This window comes from Merops nubicus, unplaced genomic scaffold (genome assembly GCF_000691845.1).
Source record: "Merops nubicus isolate BGI_N331 unplaced genomic scaffold, ASM69184v1 scaffold2710, whole genome shotgun sequence".
In the NCBI taxonomy this organism is placed as follows: Eukaryota; Metazoa; Chordata; class Aves; order Coraciiformes; family Meropidae; genus Merops; species Merops nubicus.
In genome coordinates this window covers 1-19,118 of record NW_008580674.1, presented here as the reverse complement: position 1 = coordinate 19,118, position 19,118 = coordinate 1, and the positions used below count along the sequence as shown (strand labels likewise).

At 43.0% G+C, this 19,118-nt stretch overlaps 1 protein-coding gene across 1 annotated transcript; it reads left to right on the top strand.

The window, feature by feature from the left end:
• Positions 1 to 967: 967 nt before the first annotated feature.
• On the top strand, positions 968 to 4,105 carry GDF5 (growth differentiation factor 5). The gene is made up of 2 exons (XM_008948615.1): positions 968 to 1,598; positions 3,222 to 4,105. Exons 1-2 carry the CDS (start codon positions 968 to 970, stop codon positions 4,088 to 4,090), a joined length of 1,500 nt encoding a protein of 499 aa, XP_008946863.1. The 3' UTR covers positions 4,091 to 4,105.
• Positions 4,106 to 19,118: the final 15,013 nt, after the last annotated feature.

Below are 19,118 nucleotides of genomic sequence, written 5' to 3'. Positions count from 1 at the left end.
AACGCGCAGGAACACACCGACTGCCGGGCTGGCCGCAGCCAGGGCTGGAGAAATTCCTTAAAAATGAATCAAAAATGAATTTTCGAAATGAAACTTTACCTTTGTTAAGCGCCTGTGCTACCAGCTCAGCCCTCCAGTCACTGAAGACTGATGGACAAAATGAAGCCACTGTTACAGTTGTCTGGAAAAAGACCTAAAAAAATTAAACACTTCAATGTATGTGTCCAGTGGACTGTATGACAGGTCTCAGTTGTTGATCTTGCAGTTTGTCCCTTTTAAAGTTCATTGAAGGCTAAGGTAGAGGTCGTATTGCCACTTGAAAAGGCATCCTCTGGAGTTTTGAGCCTGTGGAGCTGTTTCACATGAGGCAGAGTATGACTCATGCTAATGAAAAGGGTAAAGAAGATTTTTTTTTAAAGAAATATATCGCAGTTAAATTAGTTTAGACAGCATGACATCAGAGAGTAATTAAATAGGTTTGTTGGAATTCCGTTTCCAATTCCTGAGTTCAGGTTTGTAAAAGATTTCTGAGCACCTGCAGGTCTCTGTGTGTGAAATATTTTAACTGGAAAGGATTCAAAACTTTAAAAAAACCTTTTAACACAGAGGCAGCATTACGCCATTCTTCCTTCTTGGAAAAAAAAAAAACACCCTTGGATTTAAACAGGACTCCTTCAAGTTTTCAGTCAGTTTTACAGAAGAAAACGAGGTGGTAAACGTTCTCTTTTCAAGAACAAGTTCTTTATAGCTGCTAACTGAAGTCAGGGGACCTCGTATCTGAGTACCTGAGCATTTCCACTATGGGACTGGATACAAGTACTGAAAAACAAGATTTGAAATGTTTTAATCTCAAACAAAAACCATTTTTACCGGCTTTGGGTTTTAATTGCTTTCATGTTTTCTTCTGCCAAACTGGAGGAACCTTTTCTGATTTTTTCTTTAGTGGCATTCAGAGGAAGACCAGAGGATGAAAATCCTGCATTTTCTCACTTTACTGCTTTGGCATTTGACTTGGCTGTCTCTGGATCTAGTTTCTGGAGCACTGAGTAATTCTGAAGCAGGCCAGAGTAATCCAGGATCTAAACTAGGTTTTCTAAAAGCAGAAGGAAAAGAGAGGAATCCCTCAGCACGGGCAGTTACGCTGAGGACTGCGAGCCATGGATATAGTACTGGGACCTCAAAGGCTAGGACTAAAAGCAGTGCTGTTCAGGCTGGAGCTGTGCTGGCCAAGAATGATGAATCAAAGAAGGTTCTCTCAAGAACAGCAGCCACGGAGGGCAAGGTAGGACATCTCCCCAGCAGACCTTCTGGAGTAAGGACAGTGACTCCAAAGGTTCAAAATCTTAGCAGCAAGGTGGCTGTGAAAAAAACTGGCACAAGCATTGACACTGATTCTTTCAAAACCAAAAAGCCTAAAGAGCCTGTAACCCAGAGGGAAGCTAAGGAAACTTTCAGACATCCCCCTATAACGCCACATGAATACATGCTCTCTTTGTACAGGACTCTCTCAGATGCAGAAAGAAAAGGTGTTAATGGAAGTGTAAAACTGGAGGCTGGACTTGCCAATACAATAACCAGCTTTATAGACAAAGGACAAGGTAAGAAAGCAGCCCATTTGTGTGTGTGTGTGTGGACAGAGAGAGAGAGATGTCTGAGTGTGTTTATACATGCAGTGAGTATTAGAAAATTATAATGCTTTGTTACAGTCCAATAGCTCTTCTTTTTTATAAATTAAATGGTACAATTTTGCTGCAGATTTTGTCCTCCTGCCTTACCTTGGAAAATTCATTTAGAGGCAGGACTAGATGGTTGTGTGGCAGCCAAACAAAACATTTAGAAAATATTTTAGATGCGCATTGTTGAAAACCAATCAGTCTTTGCATGCTTAGGGGTTTAAAAACCTTTAAAATTTTTATCTTATTTTCTTTCCATAACTAGCTCCTGGAAACTGCTAACATTAGATTTTATTGCAAAGTATGTCTAAAAACACATGATATGCTAAGAACAGCTCTATTACGTGAAAAAAAAACCACAAGTCTAAGTATGAAAGGGTCATCCTGATTTGTTCAAAGTAGAACTGTGAGGACCTGTGAGGAGCTCTACTCCTGTCGACCCAGGAGTCATGATATGGCAGAGTGGGTGTATCTGTGCTAGCTTGAAGCTCACGCTTTCAGGTACAAGCAACCTTCTATCCACAGAAGCCCACATCTAAGCACAGACTACCAAGAGTAATAACTCTGTGGAACATGTGGTTCAGCAATCTGGTTCCAAATGTTTTTGGAAATTTGGACTAGTGTCTGCTTTCACATAAGAAATAACCAGGCTCCCAAAGAATGGTGTTCACCTTACCACTCTGGCTGGAGAGCCCCATGGTCCTTCCAGTGATGTTAGTAAGAGTTTTGTCATGTACCTAAGGAAGCAACACAGGCTACAGCTCACAAGGTACTGGTGATGGGAGACTCAGCCAGGACTGGATTTGTTTGCTGTTTAATTATGAATAGTTTGGCTTCTGGAAAGGGATGATACACTGCTCATCAGTGCTGCATTCAGGTTCTCAGCTTGGCACTGGCAGGCTTTGTTACTGTAACATAGTTAAGACCTTGGCTCAGCCATATTCCTTGGTAGTGCTGCTCGTGAGCTTCACTAAGCAAACATAACATCAGATTAAAGGCAGGTATGTTTTTCTGCCCAATTTGAAAAACTTGTGAAACATGTGAAGTTAAGTTAATAAGGCAATTATCCTTGTGTCTGGCAGTTCCTGGAGGATGTGGGTTTTAAAGGACTAATTCACTATTGTGTCGTCTAAGAGTAAATTTGCTCATGTTTGGAGCCAGCATGAGGCCTGGGCACCACTGCAGCTCTGTTTTGGTAATTGAAGTAGGATCTAAGTGGTGAATAGGCCCTGTGAGTGCTCAGCCCTGAAAAAGGACTGTTTTTCAATTGGCTAATTGCTGCTTTGAGGCTAGAAAATGCTGGCTGGTGAAAGAGGTAAGATTTCTACAAGGCAAACTCAGAAACTCATGTCCCTGTTGAGTCACAGAGTTCTTCTGGGTCCCTGCACAGAGCTGATCCTTTAAGACAAAAATTGCTCTTTCTGTTTGGTGGGCTAATTGAGGAAGCTTCTAGAATTATGATGAAATTTCAGGAAAACCATTAAGAATGTAATAACTGATACTGATCTGTGCTTGACAAGCATTTTAAAATGTGTGTGCTTCTTCTAGATGAACGAGCACCAACTATAAGAAAACAAAAATACATTTTTGACATCAGTGCATTAGAAAAAGATGGTTTGCTGGGAGCAGAGCTTCGAATATTGAGGAAGAAACCTTCTGACACATGGAAGTCTCATTCTTCTGGAAAAACCTCCCAAGTGAAATTATTTAGTTGCTCTACAAACAGACAAGCGGCAACACTCCTGGACTCTCGTACTGTCAGTATCACAGATACACCAAAGTGGGAAGTGTTTGACATCTGGAAACTTTTCAGAAACTTTAAAAATTTGGTTAACTTGTGTTTTGAACTGGAAACTTTTGACAGGGGGAGAGCTGTTGATCTCAGGAGCGTGGGATTTAATAGAACGGGAAGACAAGTCAATGAGAAGGCTCTCTTCTTGGTATTTGGGAGGACAAAAAAAAGAGACTTATTCTTCAACGAAATCAAAGCTAGATCTGGCCAAGATGACAAGACTGTTTATGAGTACTTGTTCAATCAGAGGCGGAAGAGAAGAGCTCCTCTAGCAACACGCCAAGGGAAGAGGCCCACTAAGAACCCGAAGGCAAGGTGCAGCCGAAAAGCCCTTCATGTGAATTTTAAGGACATGGGCTGGGATGACTGGATAATAGCCCCTCTGGAGTATGAAGCGTATCACTGCGAAGGACTCTGTGAATTCCCCCTTCGATCCCACCTGGAGCCCACCAACCATGCAGTTATCCAAACATTAATGAACTCGATGGACCCAGAATCAACACCCCCGACTTGCTGTGTCCCAACCAGGCTGAGTCCTATCAGCATTCTTTTCATTGACTCTGCAAACAACGTGGTCTACAAGCAGTATGAGGACATGGTGGTGGAGTCGTGTGGTTGTAGGTAGCATAACAGTTGCTCACGTTAATACATTATGAAAGGTAATATGACACATGAAATGTAACCTCTCCTCAGACAAGGTTAACTGTATTTCTTGTTTCTAGAGTGACTATGTTTACAAGGATAGAGCAATAAATGCAGTGCTTCTACATGTCCTCTCTACCATGGGCATATTTCAGTGGCATTTGGATGCTGTCATGCAGCCTGATATAAGGCCTTGAGTTGGCGACAGGAGACTGGGTCTAACTGAAGTCCAGGATGAAGAAGGTTGTACCTCCACACCTCTAGATGGCCTGTTTTTAGCCTCAGAGGCAGTGGGTAAAGATGGTATCAGTGAGCTGTGGATGTGGCCTGTTTGATCCTTTGAACAATGTTCTTAAGGCTGAATTTATGTCTGAATCCCATGTGCTTTGTCCATCAAGAAATGTAAGAGGAGTCCTGATGTCTAAAGAGAAGGTTATGTTGTTGTGTGCTCCCATCTTGGTGTAAATAGTTACACTGCAATATGGTTGTTTTTTTCTGAAATATGATTTCTTTCTCTTGAAACTATGCATATATAAAAAGGAGTAATTAAATATTATATGTTGATTTAGTTTTAAGTTTTATGTGGAGATAGATGATGCAGGAGGTATTTGCTTCCATGTATGTTTTCCTCCAAGCTACATATCTTTCTTAAGTATCCACATTTCCATTAGTATGTAGCAAGATGTATTACTCTGTATAAGGTCCAGGTCGTTCTCAAACGCTCATAGTAAAAGTGTTCAATTATGGCATAAGATGTAATAAATTATTGACACAGTACATTGTGTCTAGCTGTCCAACTCTGCATAAATATAATGCTATTAAGAAATTATTTTTGTGTTTTTGTACAATAAATACAAGTGAAAGGGATGTTGTGGTGCAGCAGAATACCAGTGGTATTCAAAACACATCCATGTAACTCTGCTGCTACAGAAACAAACTGTGCAAACACTGGAAGAAAGATCTGAAAGTGTGGCATGGTTTGATCTGGTGGGGAATGACACTAACACTTGATGCATCTGGAGCAAAAATGAGTTGCAGAGGAGATCTGGTATCCTTTTATTCCACCTCCAAGGGCTGTGTGTTTGCATATCCTCTCTATCTATTCTAGACGTGGATTACAAATTTATCGTGGGATTACTCTGTGTATGTTTCTGCCTACAAAACTAGGTACCACATCTTCAACTGTGGACACATCAGAAAGGCTGTAAGAACCACAAGAAGTTACTGAAGTAGCTTATCAGTAGTATAAATTATAAATATTGGATATTGTTTCGTCACCATTCAAGTCACACCATTTCCTGGATCTGAACTTCCCTTTGCACATCATCACTGGTGTGGGGAGCAGCAGGGACCCGAATATGGCCCCTGATGGGCTCCTGGTCAGTGCTCTAGCTCACACTAGCAGCAAACTGTCCTAAGTTCCAGGTTAACAGCCATAAAGAAACAATGACAAAAAAGCTCTGCCCTTCCTCCTGCACTCCCCAGGTGGCTGAGCCTTTAACCAGCTTAAAATACCTCGTTACCTGGCCTTGCTGCCAGACACAGGGTGGTCCCCTGCGCAGGCAGACCTGTCACCTGCCATAACCTGCAGCACGGGGATAGAGACAGCACTGGGGGAGCTCTCACGTGGGGGAGCTCTTGGCAGTCACTCAGCACCGTGATTTCTGCCTGCAGGAGCTGAAGCTGCTTGGTGCAGGCCACGCTGGAACACACCAGGGGGGTCAGCATGCTGTGCCCAGCAGGAGGACGAATCCCTAACTACCAGGCTAACACACATGTTGATGAGCACTTGAAGCTATTTCATAACATGTGCATGAGAATTTCTGGCATCTCATGGATCTATTTTGTGGGTCAGAGCTGTCCCCAGGGCTCCTCTGTCTCCCTTCTGGACTCCCAGTGTGTGCACTTTACAGGGCTTGCTCTTCGCTGTCCTGACAGAGTCTGTTCACCAGATTAACTGCTTATCACCATCCAGTCTCATGTAATTTTCAAAACAATAAGGAGTTTTTAAATCTAAGCTTTACTAGAAGCTTATTTAGATATGATTTACCATTGCTACAGTATGAGAGAAAACATTGTCCCAACAAGCCCACGGCCAAGAGGGCATCTCGGATTCTTTTTGCCCATTCTGTCAAGCAGTCCTTTTCTTGCTCCTGGCTGTTTTCTATGTGACTGACTTTTAAGGATCCTTTCTCTAGCCCTGAGGTTTGCTAGATGACCATAAGAAAGGGTTCTCTCCTTTCTTCCTTGCACAGAAGAGTGCTGCTCCCCACGCACATGCCTGTTTGCACGTTCCCAGTGAAATCTCTGTTCTCCTGTAGGACAGACAGAGCTGTGCCATGCCATTTATTAACCACATAGGCACATTCCTCAGTGGCTTAGAGTGATCAGTTTAAAATAGCAAATACTGCCTATTTAAATTCACTTGAAGCAAATCCATGTTGTCTTAACAGACAAATTAACTCCTGGGATAACTGCCTGCAAAGGGCAGCAGTTTGCTTCAGTTCCAGCTGGATTTGTGAGATGCTGCAACAGCTTTGGAGGAGGTAGCATTGGTGTAACACTCAGTGCATGGTAGTTTGGAAATCTGAGGAGGAGAACTGCTGTACACTTCACACTGCAGAGCTGTTGATCAGCCAGAGGATCCCGGTGAGCTGGTCATGGTAAAAAATTTTTAAAACCTTGTAGCTATCTCTCTGAGGTTCTTGTTTCCTGTCTTTGTGTGAATTTCCCAATACATGAATAAAGCAAGATAAAGATTCAGGTAGATGGTAATTAAATTGAGTATGTATCAGCATCCACATGGGAAAAAAAGCTCTAAGAGTTTGCAATTACTCCAAAACAAACAGTATGAACTGAGGAAAAATTAAAAGAAATACTGATATACTGAAGTCTTAAAACCCACTCTTTAGTGATGGTTCAAAATAAAAAATCTCGTAGTAGTTATATCTTGAAGGAAAAAGAAAGGAAAAAAAAAAAAAGAAAAAAAAAGAAACCTATCAGTACATCTTTAATATCATTTTAAACAAATCTGAAACTATAGACACTAAAATGCTAGAATTATAATGGATTATTACCCCATCAGAATTGCCAGATATTTGGTTTGGCATAAACAGAAGCAATTTCAGCCCCAGGATTCAGGTTAGGAGGTAACATGATATTCAGTTTGCCTAGTTGGTAGTTCAAATATGGTGACATCCAGAAAGGGTGGTCCTGGCACTACTTAAGTTTGGTCCAGCTCACAGGCAGGAGTTTCTAGTGGTGGGCATAGTAAATGCCACGATTAGGGTAGTTTTGCCACTTTTCACTCTCAAATTGAATATCCTTGGTTTGTAAGAGTGGTTATGAACCAGTGGTGTGATGTCCAGAGTGTACTTTTGTATTTACGTTACTGAAATTGTTTGATAACTCTGGGAATTCCAGCTCAAAGCTATTCTATTCTGGAGTGGTCTAGTTACTTTCACCGTGGTGTAAATGTATACGAGCCTGTAGGTGCTTTATTTGTGTTTTGTTTGAACTATTGGGATCATCTGGCACAGACTTCCGTCCCTCCAATTAATTATTAGCTACTTACTGGATGGTTATGATCACTGAAATCTACAGTGTTGAAGAGAGTGACCTCTTTCACTGCTCTTAGGGCAGTTTCTGCTCTTAATTCATCTGAAATTTCAACATCAAAAAAAAGATGCTGTTCCAGCGAGTTGTATTTTTTTTTTCCCCCCGAATTCCACATATCCATTCAATTTCTACTCACAAACCATTGTAAATCTTGTCAAGACTTTACAGGAAAATCTGCAGTTTCAGTTATCTGGCATGAGAACAGAAACACGTATGGAAACTTCCCAAGGGGTGTGAATGGTGGACGTTACAAACACTCATTGTCACAGATACACTCAAAAGCCTTACCCAGCTGGACTTCTCCCAACCCTCACTCCTCTCTGAAGAGAGAGGTTTAGGGACAGGGCACAGTCTAAGGCTGACACACAGCAGAGAAACAGGAAAGAAACAGAGAACCTTGAGACTGCAGAAGTTTGGCACTACTTCTTCAGCCTGGTCATTATATAATGTGCAAAGATAGACACCTCAAATGATTGTTACAGCTTTCTTCCCGTGGGTGAACTGGTGTTAGCAACTGGATGGTAGAAATGCACAGAAACCTGAGCTGTAAAGCAATCCAGGTTAAAAGTTCAGCTTTCCACCTTTATGATGGCAGGTTTCACTCTCTCACTGAGAATGCCTCATTTGTATTTACTTTTTAGGGTCATTATCTGTCCCTTGAGAGTCTTTGTGAAGGTCCAAATTTCAAATAAACAGTACACTATAAGACAGGTATGTGTGGATAATTTTTGTTGTATTTGGCTAAAATATGGGTACTAAGCTCAATAGGTAAACATAAAAGTATGCCATTTAAAACAATGCATTCCCATTAGTGTTTGAATATGAGCCTAAACTCCATGTAAACTTTTACATGGTTATGTCATTTCCTGTGTAAAATGTGCTTGTTTATACAGCAGCCATATGAAAGATGCAGTAACCCACTATGTGGGCTATTTGAAGCTTTCTTTAAGAAACATAAAAACCCCTTGACCCTTGTATAATAAAAGGTGTTAAAAGATACTGCTTTTATAACATCTTAGCCAAGACTAATAAGAATATACAAAGCAAACAGTTTTTTTTTTTACTCCATAGTCCTGGTCGATCATGTGTTATTTTATGAATTTACTGCTGCTGTTGGGTAGTAAAATCATATTTAAAAATAAAATTGCTTCTCAACAAATTTAATAAAAAAGGAAATCTTAACACTTTTTGAAAAACAGTAAATACGGTGAGTTAAATACACGTTGCTGAATGCTCAGAATAGCCCATTTATTCTGTTATTCTGAGTTCACTGATGTCCCTCTTTTACTGTTTGGGGTTTGGGTTTATTTTTCAGAACTAGTTTCAACTTTCTGCAATGATTTGGCTAGCTGAAGTAATGCAAGTGGATTCAGTTTTCCCTCATGTCATTTTGAAGGGCACAGCTGTCAAGAAAAAATGACTCCATTAATAGTAATAGTGATTAATTGGCTGACCCTCTGCTAAGGGACAGAAAATGCTCTTTTCACTGTTTTGTCTCCAGGAATCATTTTGCTATATCTTATGCCAGGCTTTGCCATCCAGGAATCCAGGTTGAGCAGGCAGCCTCTTGTACTGCCAGAGAAATGCCATTAAAATGCAGGTATTGCTTCTGCACATTCAGTTACTGTCTGCCTGGTGCTTTACAAGATGCCATTTATCATAGCATGAAGTCAGAAATAACTTTTATTGATAAAAGCAGACACATTTCATGTTGCTCCTGCAAATGGCTTCAAAACATTAATCTTCCTCCCAAAATGTTGAAAGAGAAACACAACTCGGGTTCTCCACGGGCTTAGTGAAGGGGCTGTGTATCTTTACAGGAGCTCTCTTTTCTGCATAGGTGCAATAAGACTCGTAAACTTTAGATGGCAAAGAAGTCATTATTAACTCACATGGGGAGTGATCAGATTACAGGAACCCAGCTAGGGAGGATAAAAGGCTAATGGGGGTGCAGGGAGCAGCATGTGCTGCAGGAGGAGGTGCCCTGAAGAGACACTCAGGGGAGCATGGCTGGGGAGAAAGGATTTGGGGAGAAGCAGCTCTTGGGCGGGGGGGGGCAGACAGGCAGTCCCTCAGCAGTGGAGGATAGCAGGGGCTGAGGACTGGGTGAAAGACTGAATAAGGTGGGCTGAAGGCAGGAGCAACTCTAGAGTGAAAGTGGACCCAAACAGAACAAGAAAGGGGTTGAGTGCTGGTGCCGCTGGTGGGAATAGATGTGTCTACATGCCTGCCAAGGAAAAAAAACCAACACTTTTTCTGAGGTATTGGTGTGAATAATTCTTCTTTCTTTCCACTTGCTTGTCCTTTTCATGCTGGTGGCTTTCAGGGCTTTACTCAGCCCCCTGGCCCAGAATCTGCTGAAACCTAGCAAAGGCAAACAGCTCCTGAGAGTGGCATTACGCAGCCAGAAGTGGTGGTAGCTTTAGCACAATAGTGACCTGCAGAGTGGGTCTCTCTGTTCTTTTGGGACTCAGCTGCAGGCATGAGAAGGTGTTACTGTCTGGGAAAAATAAACAAAAACCAAACAACAAAACAGCAGAGGGGAGGTTCCTCTTAAACAAAATAGTCCCTGGTTTTGTTTGGCTTTTACTTTTCCAGGGTGTGGAGGACTTGGGCTCAGATCCTTCTCCCTCTGCACTTCTACCTGGCTGGAGGCACCAGGAGGAGAGGACTCTTCACATGTCCTAAGGCACAGCTGCACTCAGACTGCTACTTGTGACAGTTGTCTTCCTGCTTTCACCCTACAACCTGGAGCCAGTTTGCAAAAGAGTGCTGAGATAGACATCTACCCCAGCACACCTTGGAGGGAGTGTGCCCTTGGGGGAACGGGTGATCTGACCTAGGTTTCTGATCTAGGGACGGGCATGCATCCAAACAGCTCCTCTAGCACATGAATGTATTTGCAAGAAGGTGTCACTGAACATAGTGATGACACAGGTCACAGTTTTTTTACAGATCCCTGAGATGCAGACAGGTGCCCAGGCTTGGTCAAGGGTGAGATGTTTGAACTTCGAGTGCCTACAGCCCACCCATCTTCGCTTCATAGCATCTATACTGGAATTTAAACTCACTTAATATGGGTCAGTGATAGAAGATGAATCTGAGATGTATGCAGAAATATTATGGAAATGGGACATCTATTGATTACTTTTTTTTTTTTTCCCCTGTGGAATAATGCTGTGTGAATAATATTGGATTAATAAGTTCCATAAAATATGAGCTGGGATCTTTCTGAGGCATAGGAATTTTGAAAACAGATTGATCCTTTGGAGTTCTAAGAAAAATGACCTGCTATTTATCTCAAAATGTAAACACAGCAGAGCTATCTGTCTCCCAAAACATTATAATGGTTTTGGTAAGAGAAAAAGCCATCTGAAATAATTCACTTCTTGCAAGAGTAATGAAATATTCCCCATGCCAGTAAGAAAAGAAAGTGATGAGGAGCATGTGCTGGCATTGTCAGAGTTTTAAAATATTTAACCTGCACCAATAAACCTACTGATTTTTAATAAATCCTGGAATTCTGGGGAAATTCCAGAGGTTTGGGAGACTCAGGAGAAAAGGAATTTAATTCAGTACTATAAAGGGTCGCTGTGCTGACCTGGCAATTATAAGCAAATTATGAGACTGTTGATACTGACTCAATCTTGCAATGTGGTTGAAAGATGGTAGTTTAATTCATAGGTGGTAAAGGCAGGAAGAACAATGAAGATCATTTAACCCGATGAGCCCTGCTTACTCTAGGTACAAAATTTTATCTCTGAGTTCCTGAAACGTCAGCTCATTTTTTTAAGCAATCAGGGCAGCAAACATAACTTTAAGAATAACAAAGAGAAATTGAGAACAAATGAGAAAACAATTTGCAGGCACTCCAGAGATTTACATGACTCTTGAACACTTTGTGATACAGTAGAGTTGGAGAAGGACAATAAGAATGACTGGAGGCATGAAAAAGTTTCTATGAGAGGAGTAATTAGATAGACTGGAGCCCTTCAGTGAGAAGGAAGAGTGATGAGGGCTAAGAATGTGAACTAGGGGAATATTTTCTTCTAAACAAGAACCACAATGCACTGAACTAAACTGGTTCAGGACAGGTTTGAAACAAGCAGAAAGATTCTGATTTCTACAATGTAGCCCAGGTGCAGAACTCCTGACCCCATGCTGGGTTGGATGCTACAAGTCTACGTGTGCTTAAAAAAACAGGAGTAAGTTTTGGAAGTAAAATGAAATTAAAAACTGCTGAACATGAGTCCATGGGATTTTCTGAGCCACTAGTAGCTGGAAGCTGAGAAGCCAGGCCAGAAAAACTTCACTGCACATTTGTCCTGTCCTTATTTTCTTTTTAGGGATCTGCTGTTGCCTGTAGGAGATGGGCTGCATGGATCCATTGTCTAACCAGGCAAAACCATTCTTATGTTCTGTGTGAAGCTCAAAACTTGAAGTAAACTAGTACAGTGGGACCTCCTAGATCAATCCATTGAGTAGGACTTAACAGGGCTTTGGCCAACGCCTGCTAGAGAAGTGTAGTTTTCTGATGGGGTCTCTCTTTTCCTGCCAGTTTTTTGTTTTGTTTTGTTTTAAATAAAGCATATTTTTAAAGTTCCTTGGAATTAAATGATGTTATGTAATAGCTGGGTATTAGGTATTTGGAAAGATAGATCCAGGATTGATTTAAAGACTGAAAGTTTTAGAAAGATCACCACATTCATCTCTAAGCTAATTCTATGAATATTCACAGTTCATTTTTACTCAGCAGCTAGGAACCTACTATCCAGTTTTCACATTGAATCAGTGAATTGGCTTCTTTGTTTGCTATGTGAAAAACTTCCTCCCATAGGCATTGTTCTACCTATGCAGACTGTGATGAATTTTTTTCTTTTATTTTCTGTGGAAGAGGTTGATCAACTTGGTTATGCTTTTGCCATGCACCTTCCTTACCAGATTTTTTTTTCTTGTGTTCTTTTTCTTTAGACCTTCATTTATCAAAGACTTTTTGTAGTGTGAACACTAGAACTCATTTAATGTTGCAGTAACCATCTCATCAATGCTACAGAGACGCTACTAACTCTGCACTTTACTGGATTTTGACCTTCACTATAGTCCAGGGTTCAGCTTTCCCTCTCAGCTACATCATAGTAGGAATTCAAACTGAGCCTTCTATTATGACCAATGCTGCTTTTCCATAATCACTGCTTTCTAATGAAAAGCTTTCCATTTTATAAGTTCTTGCCTCATAGTTGAAAAGCCTTGTTTAAAGCTGAGATAAAAAGCAGCTTAGTGCTGCTAAAAAGTTCCTGCTTGACAAGATTTATATAATTCCTGTTATTCATTGCGAAGTAAAAGTTACTTTGCTTTTTAAGGGTGAGGCACTGAGACAGGCACAGGCACAACTTCACAAGCCCTGTCAGTGCTGGACTCAGGAGCAGAGACCTGTGTCTCAGGCTGGAGGGCTCACCACCTTCCAGTGCCTCCAGGAGGAGGGAGCTCTTCAAGAATGAGTAGAAGAAAGACACTGACAGAAATCTGTAGTTCTTGCATTTTGAAGTGCTGGGCTTCAAGAGCTGGTCAGACTGACAGACCCTATTCTGCTCACACTTACTTGCCAAAACCCTTTCTCTCAGGACATTCTCCAGCCATCCTGAGGATGTGAAGGTCAAAATGTGCATGGATTTAAAGGTTACTATATCTCTGGAGCATATCCCTTACGCACACAGGTTTTGTTCTGCTGCCAGCCCTCAGAAGAATATCCTTTCTAACTGCTGAAGGAGGGTTGCACCTCCTCCTGTGTGTCCATAGGGCACCTCTGTAACCTGCTTGCAACAGCTTACTCGTGGCCAGAGGGTATGTGGCATACAAAAGTTCTCAGCAGTGCCCTGCTCTCCCCATACAGTGCTGGCTGCCTTGAGGAGATTTTACTTCTGGACATTGGGCTGTTTTTTTTTCCAGTGGCCTCCAGTATGGACAACACAGCAGCACCCTGCCACTGCAGGGTCAATACAAGCAATACAGTGCTGGTGTCACTGTATCCTGGTAGGAGAGCTGTGAGGCACACCAAGGACTCCTCTGCTGCTCCTGCTCACCAGCCTCTGAGAAGCTGTGGGAGTGCACTGCTGGACATAGCCCCTCTAAATGGGGCTGGACCTTTTCCTTGTTGTTTCAGGATGTGGGCAATACATTGCCACTGCACGAGCCACCCTGTTGCTCAGTCCCTCAGGGATTCCTCAGAGCAGCCGGAGCCTCTTGCTGCCACAGGAGAGGGCCACTGTTCTGCCCTATTCACAGCACGTGGCCAATTCCCGTGGCTCTCGTCAGGAGCCACGTGAAGGGAGGGAAGAAGGAACAACTGCTGGAAGGTGGTGAGGTGAGGGATGATGGGGACGTTTCTTACTGAAAATTGCTCAGTCTTTTCTAGGAGGGACTGACAGCATGCCTCTCAGATTATCTTGGATAGCCAAGCCTTGCCCCATATTACATGGTTTTCATCACAAACATAAATGTACTTGGTATAAAACAGAAGGTCAGGAAGGTTTAAGACATGGTATATGAGAAAACATTTTCCAGATTTCAGCTTCCTCCAAGGTAATATGCAAGTGTAATTAAAACAGAACCTGGAAATATAGAGTACAGTACCCTATTGAAAGTGTGTTGTATGAGCTGAACTCCCTTCATTGATAGTTTTCCAAAACACACAGCTGCAATAATCTTTATCCAGGAGAAGGGAATAAATTAAGTCTGAACACCTCTGCATATAGTACAGCACAGTGTATAGCACTGCACCCCATCTAACCTCTTAGTGGTAATGGAAAGCTGAAGGAGGCACAAGTGGAAAACCTCTCTAACCAGCGAACACTTCCTTCTTCAGAAAGCATAAAGATGACAAGAAAAGCTCATGAAGCAGAGGCAGCTTAACTGCTTGGGATGTCTTGTTCCTGAAGCGGTCTGCTCGAGTCGTTGAGGCTCTGCAAAGGCAGGGTGCCAAGGCACACTCCGAGTTTGACAGGTGGGGAGGGAAATGTCCTGGGCTTGCCCCAACTAACGGCAAGCACTGATGGCAAGCTGCAGGGAACAAATAGGAGTTTATCCTATTTACCAGTAGCAGCAGCCACTAGGATCCAGAAGCTCAGAAAAAGTAATCAGGTCTTATTTCTACTTCCCCTGAACAGTTCAGTCATGGAGTTCAGGTTTTGCTTGCTAGGTTTCACCAAACTCGGTGAGGTGCAGCACTGAGGACCCTGCTCTGCTTCACTTCTGCTTTTCCTCCTGCAGCACACCCTCCTTGAGACCAGAGCAACAACCACTTTTCACCCCTAGCCAAGGAATTCCCAATCAGGGAACTGATCTCTATGCTTACCAAACCTTTCAAGGTCCACAACGCATTGTAATGATTCTAATTTTATTGAAAAATTATCTTATTTTCTTATTTTTAAATAGCATTTATCCTGGCAAACAGCAGAAGCAAGCGTACGTACTCTGACATCCCGAACTGAGTAGTCAGGCTTATGGAGAAGACTAAGCATCTTTATGTTGCTAAAAACATAATTATCTTGCATTAAAACTCCTTTTTCAGCTTGTAATGTCATCCCAAGGGTGGACTTGGCCTCAAAGTGTCCAGATTTACTCTATACATAAAGTGTGAAGGCGAAGTATGATGAATTTGCTATAAACTACCAGTTCAACCTTAGAAATGCCATTTTCCTTCAGCACACAGCCAGAGCAAGAAATCCAGCTGAACTTGGGTTTCCTCACGTGGTCAGGTGGGCCCTCACTGCATTTCTGGAACCCCGAGTTCTGATGTGAGCAGTGCCGAGTCATCCAAGCAAGCTCTGGAAGAAACCAATCCGCTTTTACCAGGGCTCCAAGAGCCCGTGATCACTGATGTACCCCTCAAGCCCTAGAAGGGTTCGTCAGACAGGATGCAGTGCCAGCTCTGCACTGACTCTTGGTACACACAAGGCCCTTTCAGAACCTGCAGCACCAGGAAAGTACACTGCAAAGACACTCACATAGCTGCAGGGGCCAGCTGGCAGTCCTGCAGTATTGGCACTGAACCAGAGTTAATAAGACCTGCTGGACCTCAACTGAGTCCTTGCATTTGAGTTTCTCTTGATCATGATCTCCAGAGTGGCCTGGAATACCCATCTGGACTATTTTCCCTTGTTATCTGGAGGGTCCCACTCCTGCTTGTCCCAGGTAACATCAAGAGATCCCGTTTCCCCTATGCTTATGAGATTTCCTTTGACTTTTCTTCTGCAGAAGCAGGTGGTTAAGAAGGAAAATGAAAATCTTAAATCTGCACAGGAATTCTAGTCTGAGCAAAGGAGAGACTGAAGTTGAAGGATCTGTACTTTTGCCCCACTTGATGTTTATTTTTCTGGAGGAGGGAGCTCTCCCCAGCAAATACTGGGCTAACAATTGCCTTCTCAGGTTGATTTTGATTCTTCATGTGACTGAGAAAAGAAAATACAAGAAGTTGTTGTGAGACTTTATGTATTTAGAATATTTCAAAATGTTTTATTAACTCGTATGGTTACATTTTAAAATATATAAACACAGGCCTACACAAAAATCATCATTCTACTTTTCGGTGTGAAAACAAAAAGCATGTTCTATGATAACATTTGAAATAAAAGCATGTGCTGATAGAAAATTAGGGGGACAGGACCATCAAGTATTTTAAAATGCCTTTGTTTAAAAGTAATTTATGATTCTTTGCTAATGGAGTAAAACAAGAAATAGAATTGTGGTAATGACACTGAACCAGCTTGGGAGAGGTTAAATGCATGTGTAATCTCAGGACCACAATAGCCCAGGGATCTCTGTACAATGTGTGGAGATTGCACAGAGCCTTTTGGAAGTGGACAGAAACACAGAGATTTAAAAAACACACAGTATTAGTCAAAACTCTGCCCTTACCTAATACCTTCAGGAACCTGACATCAAAGGGCTAAGTCTGGGGCTCACACTGAGTGTCTTTGTTAAGTGTGAGAAAAGTTTCACAGCGAAAGACTGGAATGAGCTTAATATGGAAACTGGGAATCCCCTTACTGAAATGGTGCAGGTGCAGGTCAGAGAAACATGCACCAGAGAGGTCCAACTACATTTAGTACTGGAAGTGGAAGATGGTCTAGATCATCTTTTTAGCTACATACCTCCAGGATTTGCAAATGTAATTAATTATGCCAACCAATAATATAATAAAAGTCTCCGTCTTTCCTGTAGCCTAGAACACCCAAACAAGGGAAAACATTCTAAAACTACAAAATCATCTAAGCATCATAGTTGACCTGGAACATTTTAAGAGCAAATCTTAATGTAAAAATTCTTAATGTAGTTTCTCAAAATCGAAGTTTTCAATCCCAGCTTGTTTTGACCAAGTGGGATTCTGAGACCATCATGGAATTGGTGGGCAAAATACAGAGTCTTTGTCCCAGTCTCCCCACAGAGAACAGCTGGTGACCTAGGCTAGGGCAATTCTGTGCAATACTATCACTCTTGAAGCTTTGACCTGATGAAGGGATTTTAATCTGACTTTTTGACACTGAAAGTTGGTTGAGTAAAAAATGAGACGACTCAAGTTTGCTGTTAACAATGGTATTGAATGTTGCTTTGAGTCTAATACACGGAGGACAGCTAAGCAGAAAAAAAGAAGCAGAGCTAGCTTTAACATTCCTCCCTAGAATCAGCTGCAGGCACGAGGTGGAAATGAAACCCAGCACACCCCTGGCCGAGATCTACAGTTCCCTGTTGTTCAACACCCAGCCTCACATCACAACTCGGTCACTAAACATGTTTTCAGATACAGCTCAACCCGTTCCAGCAGATAGCTGCAGCTGAGTCAGAACACCTCAGGAAAGACCAACTGCAGACACAGGGATCTGGGATGCCTGTGGAGAGGAAGTCCAAGCAGGTGATTCCATTGGGCTCCTGAGGCCTGACACATAAGAACATTTGAAAGATTTCTAAGGACTACTGTGGAGTTTCAGGGCCATTAAAGCAGCTGCTATTGCCCTCTTGAGAAGCTGACATCTCAGTAAATATGCTGGGAAAGAAAGGAGTAGAATATTGTAGTTCCCCAAGCCTTTTAAGCTAGTGCTGGTGCTGAAAAGAGCAGTCTCGCTCTCTTCCCCAGCTGTTCTTGCTCACATCTGCACCAGCCTCCCACATACCAAGACTAACATTTGTGAGGTGATGTGGATGTGATCCAGATTAAGACTAACTTGGCAAAACAAGGCAGGTCATTTCAACCCATTGGGCTGCTGCTCAGGTTCACTCTGTGGCCTCATTAAAGCTAACACCAGCTGAAGCCAGGAGCAGGGAATACACACCAGGGACAGGCGGGATTGCTCCTGGCAGCAAGGTGCTGGCTGTGGGGACTGCAGCGTGAGGGGCTCTGCCATGCTCACCTGGTACTACCTCCACCAAATCCCTGTGCTGGGACCTGTGCAGGCTTACACAGATGCTGCCTCCTGCTTGGGGCAGCCAGAACAGACAGATCAGCCTCAACCAGAGGAAACCCTCACCGCTGTCACACTGCTGTCACCCTGCTCTCCCTGCTGCCAGGCAGCAAATCAGAGCCACCATCCCCTCATGGGCCAGGCCTTCCAGCGGAGAGGATGAACAACAGAGTTACAGAATCATAGAATCACTATGGTTGGAAAGGACCTCTAGGATCATCACATCCAACCTTCATTCCAACATTTCCCTAACCACTAGACCATAGTCTCAAGTGCTACATCTACTCATTTTTTGAACCCCTCCAGGGATAATGACTCCACCACCTCCCTGGGCAGCCCATTCCAGTGTCTAACCACTCCCTCAATAAAGAAATTCTTCCTAATTAATAGCCCCTGAACTGCCCCTGGCTCAACTTGAAGCCATTTCCTCTTGTCCTATCATTAATAATTTGGGAGAAGAGACCAACACCAGCCTCACTACAACCTCCTTTTAGGTAGTTGTAGAGAGCAATAAGGTCACTTCTCAGTCTTCTCTTTTCTAGACTGAACCCCAGTTCCCTCAGCTGGTCTTCCTAAGGCCTGTTTTCCAGCCCTCTCACCAGCCTCGTTGCCCTTCACCCTCCAGCACCTCCATGTGCTTCTTACCCTGTGGTGGCTTCTTACTCAAGGTGGGATCTCACCAGTGCCGAGTCCAGGGGCACAATCACCTCCCTACTCCTGCTGGTCACACCGTTTCTGATCCAGGCCAGGGGCAGGCACAGATTTGTTCTCATGCACTGAAGGGCAGGTACAGATTCGCCACCTTTCCCCATTCCAGCCCAAACCCCACGCCAGGCCGGTGAGCCTCTCCTCCTTCCCACACCTCCTGCCCTCACAGCACGGCAGCTCCGCGGCGGCGCGGGCCCGGCCCGGTCCTCCAGCCCCGGCAGTGCCCCCTCA

What these genes read in the sequence shown, in the direction of transcription:
- GDF5 (XM_008948615.1), top strand. Translation starts at nt 968, where the DNA reads ATGAAAATCCTGCATTTTCTCACTTTACTGCTTTGGCATTTGACTTGG. An exon ending in CTTTATAGACAAAGGACAAG is followed by an intron (nt 1,599 to 3,221) that starts GTAAGAAAGCAG and finishes TGCTTCTTCTAG; the next exon opens with ATGAACGAGCACCAACTATA.